The following is a 13,677-nucleotide window of genomic DNA, read 5'->3' as shown; positions in this document are numbered from 1 at the left end:
TGAGTCACGTCCCGGAGCTCCGGGCGCCAGAAGCTGCACGTCAGCGGCAAGGCCTTGGTAGGGCCAGGAGGACGAGGGCCGGAGGCCTGGGCCTGCTCCCAGCCCCTCCACACATCAGCTCCGGGACCCTGGCCACCCTGGCCTCGCTCCTTACTCGGTCCTCCGTGAGCCGGGATGGACAGGAGAGCCACCCCCTGATCTCGGGGCTGAGATCAAAGCAAGTGAGAACAGGCAGGCACATGGGGCTCAGGCACCACCGGGCCTCAGCCTTCCTGTCGGCACTGGGCTCGGGCAGGGGAGGAGCGGGCCAGGGACAAGGGGGCTCCACAGGATGCAGCCCGACACTGCAGGGGCCACCCTCGGGACCCTCGATGCCTGCAACCTCTAGTTCCCCACGGTTAATCCGGAAGCCTCTCCCGTGTCACGGGTGGGGAAACTGAGGCACGGAGCTGGGTCACTGAGCCAGGAAGCGGAGGACCCGGCTATTGCGGCTCCACTGAACACACAGCTGGCTTCTAAGGCAGGACGTAAGGTCAGCACCACAGCACGTGGCCACCAGCCCCCTGTAGCCCCGCCTCCCGGGGGAGAACGCCACCAGTGGGGGGCGGGGGGGCTACAGCCTGACCCCATGACCCCACCGTGGTGGCTGCTGGAAGCTCTGTGCCTCCCCTCCGCGAGGCCCACGTGTGCTGCCGCCACTCTGTCTACGGGGCCACGGTGCGCTGAGCCCAGAGGCAACAGAAGCCGCCTACGGACCTCGTACACGGCACGAGCCGCACGGTTTCCGAGCCACGCCTCGACACCGCCAAGGGACCCGCCGCGGAGCCCGGCGACGCAGCCACACGGACCCCTCCTCTGGAGGGCAAAACCGAGACTCCCGGGAAACGGCACGAGTCGGAGGACGCCCCAAAGCGGAGGCTGCCCCTCCGGATGGCACCGGAGGCCCCCGTTCAAGGCCCGGTGGGTCGCCCGCTCCCCAGCACGTGAGCTTCAGGACCCGGATGCAAACCGAGAGCGGCCAGAGCCGCGGAGGCGCTCACCTTTCTTGGCGGTCTCCATCTCCTCCTCCGTCCAGCGAGAACTCTCGTTCATCTCCATCGAAGCTAGAAAGGAAGGCGGGGCGCGTTGGCAGAGGCCCAGGGGGCGATCCCGCCGGGGCTGGGGCGCCGTAAGGAGCCCGTTTTGCAGGCGGAACTCACACTGAGATGGCCCAGGGCCTCTACTGTGAAAAGCTGCATCTGCACGCACGAGGTCGGGGAGGGGGCGCCTCCCCCGAGAGCACGGCGACCACACGAGGGGCACAGGGACCAAGAACGCCAGCTTCGGGTGGGCGGGGACCTCCTCTGAGCTCGGACTCGTCGGGGGCCGGATGGGTCTTTGCCGTGACACCCCCCTGGTTGACAGCCACCAGGTGTCCCTAGTCCCCACTCCAACCATGACAACCAAAGCTGGTTTTGGACACGGCCAATTGCCTCCTGGGGTTTAAAAGGCCCCTGGCCAAGCATGCTGCTCTGCGGGGTGAGTGACACGGTCCCCCCGGCTCCCCCCGTGCAAGGATGAGGCTTTACAAGGGACTGCGGCCCTGGACATCGGGCAGAGTCGGCCAGGCCTCTGCAGTGGCGCTGTTTTCGGGTCTGTCCTCCAAGTTCCCCGAGACAGACGCCTGGGTCTTTCCCTGCAAATTGCTTAAGATCTCCTGAAGGGGGCAGACATGAGGGACCAGCTTCATGGACCCAGCGCCTGGAACAGCACCAGGCCAGCCTGGAACTACCAGGCTCGGTAGAGGCCAGCCGACCAGTGGAGGGGAGTTCCAGCAGGAGGGGAATGAGAAGGAGCAGCTCAAGGCAGGAGAGGGGAGACGGCCCCCACCCCCCTCCCTGGGCGGCTTCCCCCCTCCCTGCTACAACAGCCTGCAATCCCTTCCTTCCCCAGGGACCCTCAGAGGGAGGCTGTGAAGTCTGAGCTCAAGGTGTAACTGCCGCTGGAGGGCCCAGGGAGGTGTTTTCCACCCAGCAATCTAGCCCCACCCAGCATCGGCCTGGGGGCCCAGAGGAGCTTCCCAGAAGTTAGGCCGCGGAACCTGCTGCCCCCGGCCTCCGGGCACCAAGGCGTAGTCACAAAGGCCGGGAGTGTGACAGGAGTCACGTGAAATTTGTGGCCAACGGGGCTGGTCTGAATTCCAGCTGACTCCATGAATATGGAGGTGACATCCTTTCTCTAAGCCTCAAACAGCCCATCTATGAAATGGGTATGAATTACCTCCCACAGGAAGAAGGGACAGACCCTGGGTGTCGGGTAGGGGGCAACTGTGAGAAATGAAATGTCACCTCCATCAACTCAACTCCCACCCTAGGAAGAGGCACCCTGGTGCCTGGGGCCTGAACCTGAGCGCTCAGGGCCCAGGGTGGGGGCTCCCCCAGAGGCGGGAGGGGCGGGCCCCCCAACAGCCAAACACCACTGCGGAGATAAAGGACACACGTTGGCTGCCCCCCTGTGGCCGAATGGGAGAACTGCTACTCAATTTGTCTCTCCCGCCCCCAACCCCAACTTGGGATGGGGGGGTGAGGCTCAGACCCGCCGAGCAGGAGAAACTGAGGCCCACGGGAGGGAAGTTGGAACCCGGGTGCCTACCAGGGCTGGGGGCGGGGACAGTCTACGCCCAGGCCCTTCTAAAAAGGGGTTGCAGCTACGACAACTGCTCCCTGGCTCCCTGGTGGGGGCCAAGCGCGGCCAGATTTTCCAACTAGAAAACAGAACCTAAAGTGGCGATCTAGACTTTTACGTGAACCCTCCAGGCCCGGGGTCATCGGGGCTGATGGGCGCTGAGCCCTTCCCAGCCCCACCAGCCGTCGTAGGCTCTTCCCACACCCGGCCCCCACACGGCAAGCGCGTGTGCAGACGAGGGCCCTGGAGCACAGAGAGGGTCAGGAGCTGGCCCCGGGTCACACAGCGAGTTCGGAAGCCAAGGCCGGGCCTCGGAACCCACCGCCCTCCCTGGCCGGCAACTCACCCAGCTCGGCGCTCTGCTGTGGGGTGACGGCCTCCTCACTGTTGGCCTCGTTGGCCATGGAGCGGGTGATGCGGCCTTTGCGTCTCCCCTGGCTGTTGGCAGTTTTCCGGCCTTTAGAGGCCACTGCCTCCTTCTCATCGTTGTCCTCCCCAGAGGTGTCGTCCGTCTTCTCCCTGAAGGCCAGAGAGGGAGACAGGGGCAGCCTCGCCTGAGCCGGGAAACCAGACGACGGCTGCAGGCGACCTGCTTCCGTCAGCACGGTGGGCGCGGGCCGCCAGGGACCCGTGCGGCTCAGACGCCGGGAAGCTCGGGCTGAGGGCCGGCGAGCAGCGGGCCGCAACCCTCCGCACTCGCCGGACGAGGGGCGTGGGCCGCCGGCTCCCTGCGGCGCCCCTGTATCCACGCAGGCGGGAGGTGCGAGCTGGCGGCTGTCACGACCCGACTCCCCAGACGAGGGGCGTGGGCCGGCAGGTAACCGGGTGGCTCCGCGGGCACGAGTCGCTGTCCGCCTGCCAGACCAGCTCACGCGCCACACAGACGCGCTGCCGTCTGCCTGCAGGCCCGCTGGCTCAGCCGCGTGGGGGGCGGCCAGGTCCCACCCACGAGGCCACTCGACCCCCCGCCCCCCCCGAAGCAGAGACGCCCTCGGCGGGGCTCGAGGCCCACAGCAGCTCTGCTCGCTTGCGGTACCGGGACGGGTCGCTGGGCCTCGCAGAATACCCAAGAGGGAAGGCTCCTGCCGGGCTGCTGCAGGCCGGGCCAGGCGCGGGGGCGTGTGCGGGTGACCTCGGGACCCGGGGCCGGGGCTTTCTCCGAAGCCGACGCGGGACGCTCAGATTTACGCCCCACCTCCCATTCGTCTTCCTGAAGGCCCCCCCCTGCACGTCTGGGACACAGAGGGTAACGAAGCCAGATGTTCTCCGAAGCCACATGCCTGAGCCCGTGCCAGGTACCTGGCACAAAGCCGTGCCCGCCCCCCTTTCTGGAGCCAATCTCCGGCTGGCTGTGCTCGGCACCCGCCCCTGGCAGGCACGGGAGGCTGTGCCTTGATCTGCAAGAACTCACGCTGACAGCGATAATTCTAAAGGTGAGGGCAGGGCCCGCCTGCATACCTAGTCCTTCCGCCAGCTCCTCTGATCGTCCCCCTTCCCCCGCCTGGCGTCTCAGGAGACTTGGCGGAGGAGGGGGAGAAGATGAGGAGGCCAAGAGCTCCCAAGTCATTGCCTGGATTTATTAGCTCAGGAGTAGAGCTCAAATGAGCTATCAGTCTCGGAGGTCTCCAGAGGGTTGGAGGAGGCAAGGGCGGGCGGGGGGGGGGGGGGAAGAGCAGGCTTCCGGAAGGGGGGCTGTCAGGTTCAGACGGAGCGGAAAATGCCTCCCTTCCCGGCAGGCAATCCGCAGCTGCCGAATGGCTCGCCTCAGGTGCTTCGACAGAGAGGCCCCCCCCCCCCCCACCCCGGCTGGAGCTGGGTCCAGGCCACCTCCCCGCCACCCGGGGGAGGGGGCCGGGCCACGGCGGGGCGACGGGGCGGCCTTACTTGGTCAGCTCCTCCTTGTCGTTCTCCACGTCGGGCTTCTCCTCCTCCTTCTCAGCCTCCTTGTCCTTCTCCTTCTCATCCTTCTCCTCCTGGTTGCTCCGGGGCATTTGCTGCTGCTGCTGCTGCTGCTGCTGCTGCTGCTGCGGGGGCCCCGGGGGAGGCCGGGGGAGGGAGGAAAACGGCGAGGCAGGTGAGCCTTTGCGCCTGGGCTGAGTGCGCCCGCAGAGCGGGAACGGGACGCAGTCAGCCGCAGACGCCACAGCCCACGGGGTCCAGGGAGGCAGGAGCCCCAGGGCCAGGCGTAGCCGTCGGAAGCCTGGACGCCTCCAGGACTCCTCCCGACTCCTCCACTCGCGGGCTGTGTGACCCTGGATGAGGACCTTAACCTCTCTGTGCTCTGACTCCTCCCTTGCAAAGCAGGGCTGCTCCGCAGGCCCACCCCGGCCGGGGGCCGGGAGGCCGAAACAAGAGATCCCCGACACGAGTGGGGTCTGGCACGGCTGTTCAAGGGGGGCCGAAGCCACCACCGGCACGGGGAGGGCTGCCGGTCAGGCTTATTAGGCCAGAGCGGGGCGAGCACCGGAGAACCTGGGGACGCATCCCTGACGAAGCTCGGGCCACCTCGCAGCCCATCGCCACACCCGTAAAATGGGCAGGCGGGGAGGGGAGCCGGGGGCCCGGACCCACGTGCAGGTGCGGGCTGCCGTGTCGAGGGTCCACTGCCTGCCGCAGCCTTGCTCTGCTCGCGTCCAGGGTGAGGCTCTTTCACCTCCTCCCAGACCTGTTTCCTCTGCTGCCCCTCGCACCGGGCCGCAGGGTCTGCCCTCAGCAGGACGGGGGAGGAAGTGAGGGCGGCCGGCTCCTTCCCGGGAGGCTGCCCGACTTCCTCCTGCCCTGCTGGGTTTCTTTCAAAGCACCTGCTGTTTCGGGGCGCCCGGTGGCTCAGTCGGTTAAGCGTCCGACTTCGGCTCAGGTCATGATCTCATGGTTTGTGGGTTCGAGCCCCACCTCAGACTATGAGCGGCCAGCTCAGAGTCCGGAGGCTGCTTCGGATTCTGTGTCTCCCTTGCTCTCACTCAGTCTCTCTCTCTCTCTCTCTCTCTCTGTCTCTCAAAACTAAGTAAACGTTACAAAAACTATTTAAAAATTAAGAAAAATAAATAAAGCACACGCTGAGGCCACCCCAAAGTTCTCCCTGCGGGCAACTGCCAGACCAGACCACCTTTCCATCCCAGTGAGCCAAGGGAGACAAAAACAAACCCGTAGAAAAGCCTTTCGGTGTGGGGCAGGGGTACGGTCACCCAAGGAGAGAGAAACCCCAGCAGGTGGAGAAGGCGGGGGCAGGCGGGGTTTCCCTCCGTCCCTCCCTCCCTGCATCTTTCCTCCGCGTCAGGAACACACGGCCCTCCAAAGCACGAGGCTGCCTCGGCCTGCGACCCCCTCTCCCCGGACGGACCCTCTCCCGCGGCTGTCGTTTACGAGGCGGCGGACCACAGCTGGGGGCGTTCTGTGCCACAGGGGCCCAGAGCGCGGAACCCCGGGCTCTCCAAAGCCATGCCAGGGGTCACCCCAGGAACGAGCTGCTCCAAGAACCCCCTCTGCTCTGCAAGAGGAGGCGAGGGGGGCTCAGAGCAGCCTCTCCACCCCGACCGCATTGCTGCCAGTTCCCGGCGGCTGGCCTCGGTCCCTTCACCAGCCTGTCCCTCACCACCACCAAGACCCCTGAGACACCAAAGCACGCACTTACCACAGCCTGTGAGCCGTGGTCACCTCTCACACCCGAAAGGCAAAGCCTCTTTCGGAGCCCTCCCAGCAGGTGGCGGCAGGAACAGAGAGGTTTGCCGCTTTGTTGCGAGACGGGTGCCCTCTGCGCACTCGCCTGAGGGCAGAGGGGGCAAGCGGGGACCAGGGAGCAGTCTCCGGGGCCAGAGATGGCGTGGCTGATTGGGGCGGGGTGTCCCGTCGGCTTGGCCAACTTCTGCACACCTGGGAAGCCGATGCCGGGGGCTGGGCAGGACAGGGGCTTTCCAACCGCAAGTAGCTTGGCATTCCCAACGCCGCCTTCGGCCGCTTCTCTACCCAGAGTCCTGCCCGGGCAGCAGCCTCACCCCAAACCTTTTCTTCCGTCCCTCCCAGTGGCCACAAGGGCTCAACTCCGGGCCACCCACCAGGAAGCACCTGTCGTCATCCCCTGGGTCTGGGCTGGTGGGGCCTCAAAGCCCCGTGAGATCTCATCCCTGGGCCGCAAAGCAGGCCACCGTCCAGCCCAGCATGGCCAGGAGGTGCGGCTCCCCACCCATAGAGGCTCAGCCCTGCACCCGTGCGTCCTGACTAACAAGGGCTGAGGCCCGGCCGGGGGGGCGGGGGGGGGGTTCTGCACCTGCGCCCGCACTGAGCTAAGCGCCTTCCTGCCCACACCCCACCCCCTGCCTCAGAGCCCTGGAGAAGCCCCACTGGGAAGATGCCAGCATTTCCCAAGGGCTTACTGCCCAACACGGAGCTGTGCACCCCCCGCTCACCAGCTCCCGGCCCTCCTGAGTCCCGGTGGCGGCCAAGATGAAAACGGACACGAGGGGTGACCCAGGGCTCTGTCCCTGGCCCCACACCAAGCACCTCATAGGCACCAACCCGCCTGATGCCCTGAACCAACCTCCGACAGAAAGAGTGGCGACCACCATTCCCCTCCCGCGCAGCAGGAAACTAGGTGCAGAGGCAAAGCCTCACGGGCTCCGAGGGAGGAAAGCGGATGGTCCACGGGCAGCAGGCACAGTCCCGCCGTCCCCAAAGCCCCGCTCAGAGTCTCCTCCTACTCCGCCCTCCGACCAGAATCGGGGGCCTCGGTTGGGGGTGGGACCGTCTTTGGGCATCCCTGCCCCTTGCCGCCTCGCCCAGCCCGTCCCCCATCAAGACTCCTCGAGCCCCCACCTGAGCCTGGGCCGGCCCCAAACCGCCCCCACCCCTGAATGACCATCCGCATCGCAGCAGGAAGCCCGAGAACGGCCCAAAGTGCCGTGTGCCGGGCACTGCGCTACGGACCTCGACCATCTCCTTTACCAGCCCCTTGCCTCTCCCGCTTTACAGAAGAGGAAACTGAGGCACGGGGTGGCCGAGCGACAAACCTGGTCAACAGCAGTGCCAGGATTCCAACCGAGGCCCGACTTAACCCTGGCCGTGCCCAGACCCCCTCCAGCCACCCCCACCCACCCTGCCGTGCCGCCCACCCCTCTGCAGGCTCCCGCGCCCGTGCCCCCTTGCGGGGAGGCTCGAAGTCCCAACAGACACTGCAGCCCGGCCATTACTCCCACCACTTCCCACCTAGGTCTGCAGTCCCAAAGCCAGCCACACCCCGACGGTTTATCAAGCCCCGAGGACAGGGGTGAGGGACGAGGGCGCGTGTGGCTACACCCACTAGTTCAGCACCTCCGAGGCCGCTCTGGAGTCACGGCATGCAGCCCCCCGTGGGCTCCCGGCGTCTCGTGACCCGACTGCCGTCTCCCTTGGGAGCGGAGCCCTGGTCCCGGCCTCAAGCGCGTTTCCCAGTGGGAGAGACCCATCAGCACAGTAACGACCATCTGCCTGACCTCCTGCTGCACCGAGGTCAACGGCTGATTTAGGGGTGCTCCATTCACGCCAGATCTATGCGGCAAGACGGGGGCCCCAACTCACAGCACCGCCCCCCTCACCACAGCCAGCCCCGTCTCTCAAAATCTGAAAGCCTCTGATGGTCTAGGGCAGCAACCATGAGGACCGCTAACACAGTGAGGATTAACAGCTTCCAGGGCCCTGCTTCCCAAGGATCTCACTGCCTGATGGCCGCACACACACGCCCCCTAGGGCGCTCTGGGGAGTCCCGAACCCCAAGACACGCCTGCACCAATGGTATCAGAATCTTGGGGTGAGACCCAGGCCTCGGCGTATTTAAATTCCCGGGTCATCCCAATGGGCGTCCAGGCTTGAGAACTGGTGTTTTAGACAAGGAGGCAGCAAACTTTTTCCGTACAGCCACAGGTCCACTGGCTCCTGTCACAACTGCTCATACCGACACGGTTTGGGACTTGAGAGCAGCCAAGATGTAGACAAGTGGGCACGGCTATGTGCCAATAAAACTTTATTTACAAAATAGGCAGTGGGCCAGATCTGGCCTGAGGGGGCCATAATTTGCCCAGCCCTGCTCCCAGACCAGTGCCGCTCAATCTAGACCCGCACACGAATCAGCTGGGCATGGTGAGAAAATGCAGATTCCGTGGGTCTGGGGTGGGCCTGGGCCTGTGCATTTCGAGGCATCTTCCTGGGGAGGCTGATGCTGCTGGTTCCTGGGTCACGCCGAGGAGCGAGGCTTTCGGGGATCCTTGTTTCACAAAACGCACCCAGGACCTTTGCCACTGGCAGCCGGTGACGCCTGTGGACCTGGAAGCCAGACTTCACCATCTCGAGAGACTCTGGAGCTCCGGACGGGGGCCTACCGTTGCGTCTGAGATGTGTCAGTGGTCAGGCTCACAACGGGCTTCGTGCCCAGCGCTGGGTCAGGAGCGCGCCCCCCCCCCCCCCCAAACCACAGCACAGCTTTGCAGAAACCCTGACCGGATCTACGGTTAGCCAGGGTCATCGGTTCAAGTGCCCGAGGGACCCCTGCTTCCGGAGGGCGGAGTGCGGGACAGGCAAGCCGAGCCCGTGCTGTGCCAAGGCCCCAGGCCAGGGCTGCACGGAAACCGGCACGAAACGCCGACAATTCCTGACCGCACACGGCGAATGTGGGACCAAGCCTTCTTCTCCCAGTCTCGAACCTGGTACAGTTAACTGAACCCCCCGGCGACGCTGGCATCACCTCTGTTTTAGAACAGAGAACACGAGGACGCAGGAAGTCAAGGAGCTCCCCAAGGTCACGCGGCATCTCCCAGCGGGACCCCAGGGGCGGGTGGGCTCAGGCTCCCCCCTTTCAAGCCAGACTGTGCCCCCACAGCCACGCCCCACCAGGGGGACTCCACGCCACCAGAACCGCGGGCCCCAACCTTCCGGAGCTGGCGCCTCAGGTGACAGACAAGGAACGCCCGCCAGGGCAGCCGGCGGCTCAGTGCTGAGAAAACCTGCAAAGGCTCAGCAGGCCGCAGACGTGGTGGCAGTTCTTCCTGGCCCACGGGGACGAGGAAGGAGGCCTGTGAGCTGGGTCCCCGAAGGCTTTCGGTTGACAAGGACGAGAGGGGACACCGCAGGGAGGGGGCCTGCGTGGGCAAAGGCACGGCGACATGAAAACGCCCACCGTGCTCACCAAGTGACACAGGGCGCCTGGCGGCAGGGCCCGGCCGGCTTCGACAGCCACGCGCAGGCAGGCGGGCGGCGCCCTGGTGGCAGTGGGGGAGGGGCGGGCAGGGAAGGCCGTGCTCCGCCTGGTGCTGAAGGGCCGCGCGGTGGCCGATCGAGGGGGCACGGCAGTCAGTTCCCGCCGATCTTGCCTAGTGGAAACAAGTGCCGACAATCCAGGCAGGCGCGGACGCATTCGACCCTCGGAGGACAGGTCCCCAAAAATGTGCCGGGACAGCCTCCCGAGACCCCACGCCCAGCGACACCAGAGGCAGCACGGTCTCATGCACTCACTCTACGGACGTGTCACCGGGCGCCTCCGGAGAGCGAACCCAGAGAGGGGCTCTGTCCTCGTGACACCTGCCACGTCTGGGCAGCAGGGAAGGGGGTCCCGGAGGCCGAGGCTGGGGGAGAACTGCGGTCGGGGTCGGGCGTCGGGAGGCAAGACACAATGGAGGTTTCTGGTCCCGGCAGCAACACCCCCCCCAACCTCCCCGCCGACACTGGGCCCCCTACCCTCCTCATCCAGCCCGTCCGTCCGTCCCTCCTGGGAAATGCAGGTGGGGTTAGTCCGTGCGGGAGCTGGCTCGGACCAGCTCGCGAGAACAGACCTCAACTTGCAGGGTTTTTGCAGGCGAGCTGCTATCAGACACAGCCGTTATGAAAAACTGAAATACGTGACCTTACGGTTAAAGAAAATCATAATAAAAACAAAGGTAACAAGTACTCTGAGTGCCTCGCTTCCCAATCATTCAGCTACGTTTGTCTGTCATCTGTGCTCTTGAGGACATTTCCATCAACTGCACCCACACAGCGGCAGTGGAGCGGGATACGGCGCCGTGTGTGTCCCTCCCGCTCCCACCTCCCGTGACGTCACGCTGGTGGCTGAGATCGGGGCACGGCGGGAGGGCCTTAACCACAGCCACCGGCACGTGCTGCCGATCGGGGCCTCGCCCCCCCAGAAGGCGGGTTGCCAAACGCACACCAGCATCCCCTGCAGACACACGTGCCAGCAAAGCCTGAGTTTCACACACGCGCCCGTGTGTGCCGTCTGTTCTTGTCTGCCTGCACGGGAGGCTTTGGCGGCCAAAGCTCCGTTTTAGGCCGTCGGTCAGAGCCCGTCCCGCCACCGGGAATCAAATCAGCGGTCTGACACAGCAGAGGGCCTCGTGATCTAGCCCCTGCCCACCCCTGCCCGCCCCACCCACTTCCCTCGCGGTTGCCCCCCCCTGCCTCCTGGAAGACGCCACGTTTATTCCCACCTCGGGGCCTTTGCACTCGCTGTGCCTGCTGCCCGGGAGTCTCCCTCCGACTCTGCCTGGCCGGTTCCTTCTCATCACTCGGGTCTGAGCCCAAACGACACTTCTTCAGCCAGGCCCTCGAGGTGTGCTCCCTAAAAGCTGCCCTCCCCCGCGTCACTGGCCTCCTGACTCCGGCTCACGTTTCCCGCCACCTCACACGATCACGCTAATTCACTGTGCACCGTCCGCCTCCCACGTGGGCGTGTCGGCTCTGGGGACCTGGCCTGTCTCGTTCGCCGTGGAATCAGCTAGATCGGTGACTGTGTGAAGACACGACGACAAGGTCTCCAACACGGCCACCGTCCACCCAGGACGCTCCTCGAGCGGGCAGGCCCACCACGGCCCCCCTGCCGTGGCCCACGCAGGCACCGACCCGCACAAATGCTGCTCTTCCGGTAACTGTGTTCCGGCTCTTGGCAGCCCAGCTTGAGACGCCCGGATGGGGGGCGCGTCGGTCCCCAGCCTCTCGCCCCCTGGAGCCCAAATGATCCGCGCTCACATCTTCTGGACGGGCTCCTGCCCTCCGTGTCCTTCCGTGCCTTTGATGTGGTCTGCCTCGGACGGGGCTGGCGGGGAGCCAGGTCTCGGCCCGTGAGAAGGCCGTGCCTGTGCTCTCCCGAAACGAGCCAGCTTGCTGGCTCCCTGGGGTACGGGCTCTCCTGAGAACGGCGGCTCCTGGAATGCGTCCGGGGACTGTGGGCCCGGAGGGGCCTCCCCACTGGCCTCCCCCATCTCGGGCAGGAATCAGGGACATCTGCTCCCTGGAGCCCTAGATCCGGACACGGTCTGGCCCCCAGCAGGGCGGAAGCATACCTCCCGCGGGCCTGGGCCGTCCAGGAAAGCCAGACAGACCCCCAGGCCGGAGGCCCATCTGGGCTCCGGGCAGCAGTCTGGCACACTCACGCTTACCCCGTGGCCCGGGAGAAACGCAGCCCAACCTGGAGGCGATGTGGCCATATCTGGCCTGCCACATGTCCCTGCCAGACCTCACTGGAGCGGGGACGGCGGTCGATTTCATCAGCCCAAGGTGGGGGGGTGGGGGGGGAGACACAATCAGGCCCTGGGAACCAGCACGGGCTGCAAAGCAGCTGCCCCTCCCCATGTGGACCACACTTGGCTGGGCCTGCCCGGGAACAGCCTTCCGGGTCACACTGTCCTCTGTGAGAGCTGCCCAGGCAAAGGAGCCTCAGGAGTGTCCCAGCAACCCGAACAAGGTCACGTGCTCCCTGGCAAGGAGCTGGGAGAGGAGGCTCGGTGGGGGGAGAAAAGACGGGAGGAAGGTGAGCGATGGGAGACAGACGGGTATGGGTGTGGGGGCAGAGGGGGAGGGAGACAAACACAGACGGAATCGGACACACAGAGACTCACACGTAGGGAAAAGAATGAGGGAAACAGGACACAGAGGCAGAAAAGGCGGTAAGAGACGGAGATCAACCCAGGAAACACAGGAGCCTGGGCTGAGCACCCGGTCAGAGGTGGAGCTGGACTGAGCCACAGAGAGGAGCCACGAGGGCAAGGATGTGCAGGCCGGGGAGCAGGAGAGGAGGTGGGGCCCCCAGCACATCCCCCCTCGGACGCCCCGGGGACAGGCCAGGAGGCTGGGCCTCAGCGGCCCAGGGGAGCACTCACCCTCGGGGACACGCCCCTCCGTAGCACGGGCCCCCCCATCACCCGGAGGGCCACAGGGGCCCCCGGGTCAGGGCTGCGGCAGGCCGGGCCTCACACTCCCGGCTCCCCGACGCTGGAGCCGACTACCGACCACAGCATTCCTGGACTCTGGTTCTGCAATTAGCTGGCAGAACGGGGCCCCTCTGTCCATGAATCACGAACCATAAACCACCACGCCATCACCCGCCTTGGCCGGTGACTCAGCTCGCAGAGAGGATGCTGTTTCTTCGGCCCAGCCTACAGCCCGCCCGCCACTCACGGCGAGGTCCCAGGGGCCCGGGGCCAGCACCCGGGGGCTCAGCTCTCACCTGCCAAAGCTCAGGCGAGAGGGGACCGGTGGGGGTGGGCGTGAGGGGCCGCTGGCCCCGCCTCTCCCTCTGTCAGAATATGGAGAAGCTTCTGGAAGGTGGATGGCACCCTCTGTTAAACGCAAACGTGATCCTGATATGCTCCACGTGGCCAGCACACATCCCTTGCCTCCAGGGCCGAGCACCGGGGCCCCCGTGCGCCTCGCCTCTCTCAGGACGACACGCCGACGGGAGACGCTTTCCATCAAGGAGTTCTACCTTCTACTTTTGTAACCATCCAAGCTTTCAAAACGCAACCATCAAAACGATGAACAAACGGCTTGGCTCAGGGCGTGTGATGAGGGTGTGACAGGGCGGGGAGTCACCTGGGTGGATGCAGTGACATCTCGCTCTACGCGCTGCGGTTACGCATTTGAGAAGGTCATGGCCGCCGTGAGATGTCGTTTGCAAATAGGAAAAGACGCGGGATTTGTCTGTCGCATGGACTGGCCAGGTCCCCTTCCCCAGAAGGGGCCTGCTGCCCCCGCTCAGCTATCCATGGCCCGGGGACCAAG

At 65.5% G+C, this 13,677-nt stretch overlaps 1 protein-coding gene across 1 annotated transcript in view; it reads right to left on the bottom strand.

The window, feature by feature from the left end:
* The window catches only part of NCOR2 (nuclear receptor corepressor 2), a 212,555-nt gene that overhangs the window by 64,408 nt on the left and 134,470 nt on the right, over positions 1-13,677 (bottom strand). The window contains 3 exon segments of the mRNA XM_053901929.1: positions 1,041-1,103; positions 3,011-3,183; positions 4,549-4,692. Coding sequence (XP_053757904.1) covers positions 1,041-1,103; positions 3,011-3,183; positions 4,549-4,692 — 380 coding nt within the window.

This window comes from Panthera pardus, unplaced genomic scaffold (genome assembly GCF_024362965.1).
Source record: "Panthera pardus isolate Hobbes unplaced genomic scaffold, ASM2436296v1 HiC_scaffold_15, whole genome shotgun sequence".
Taxonomy (NCBI): domain Eukaryota; kingdom Metazoa; phylum Chordata; class Mammalia; order Carnivora; family Felidae; genus Panthera; species Panthera pardus.
This window is presented reverse-complemented; position numbering and strand designations above follow the sequence as displayed.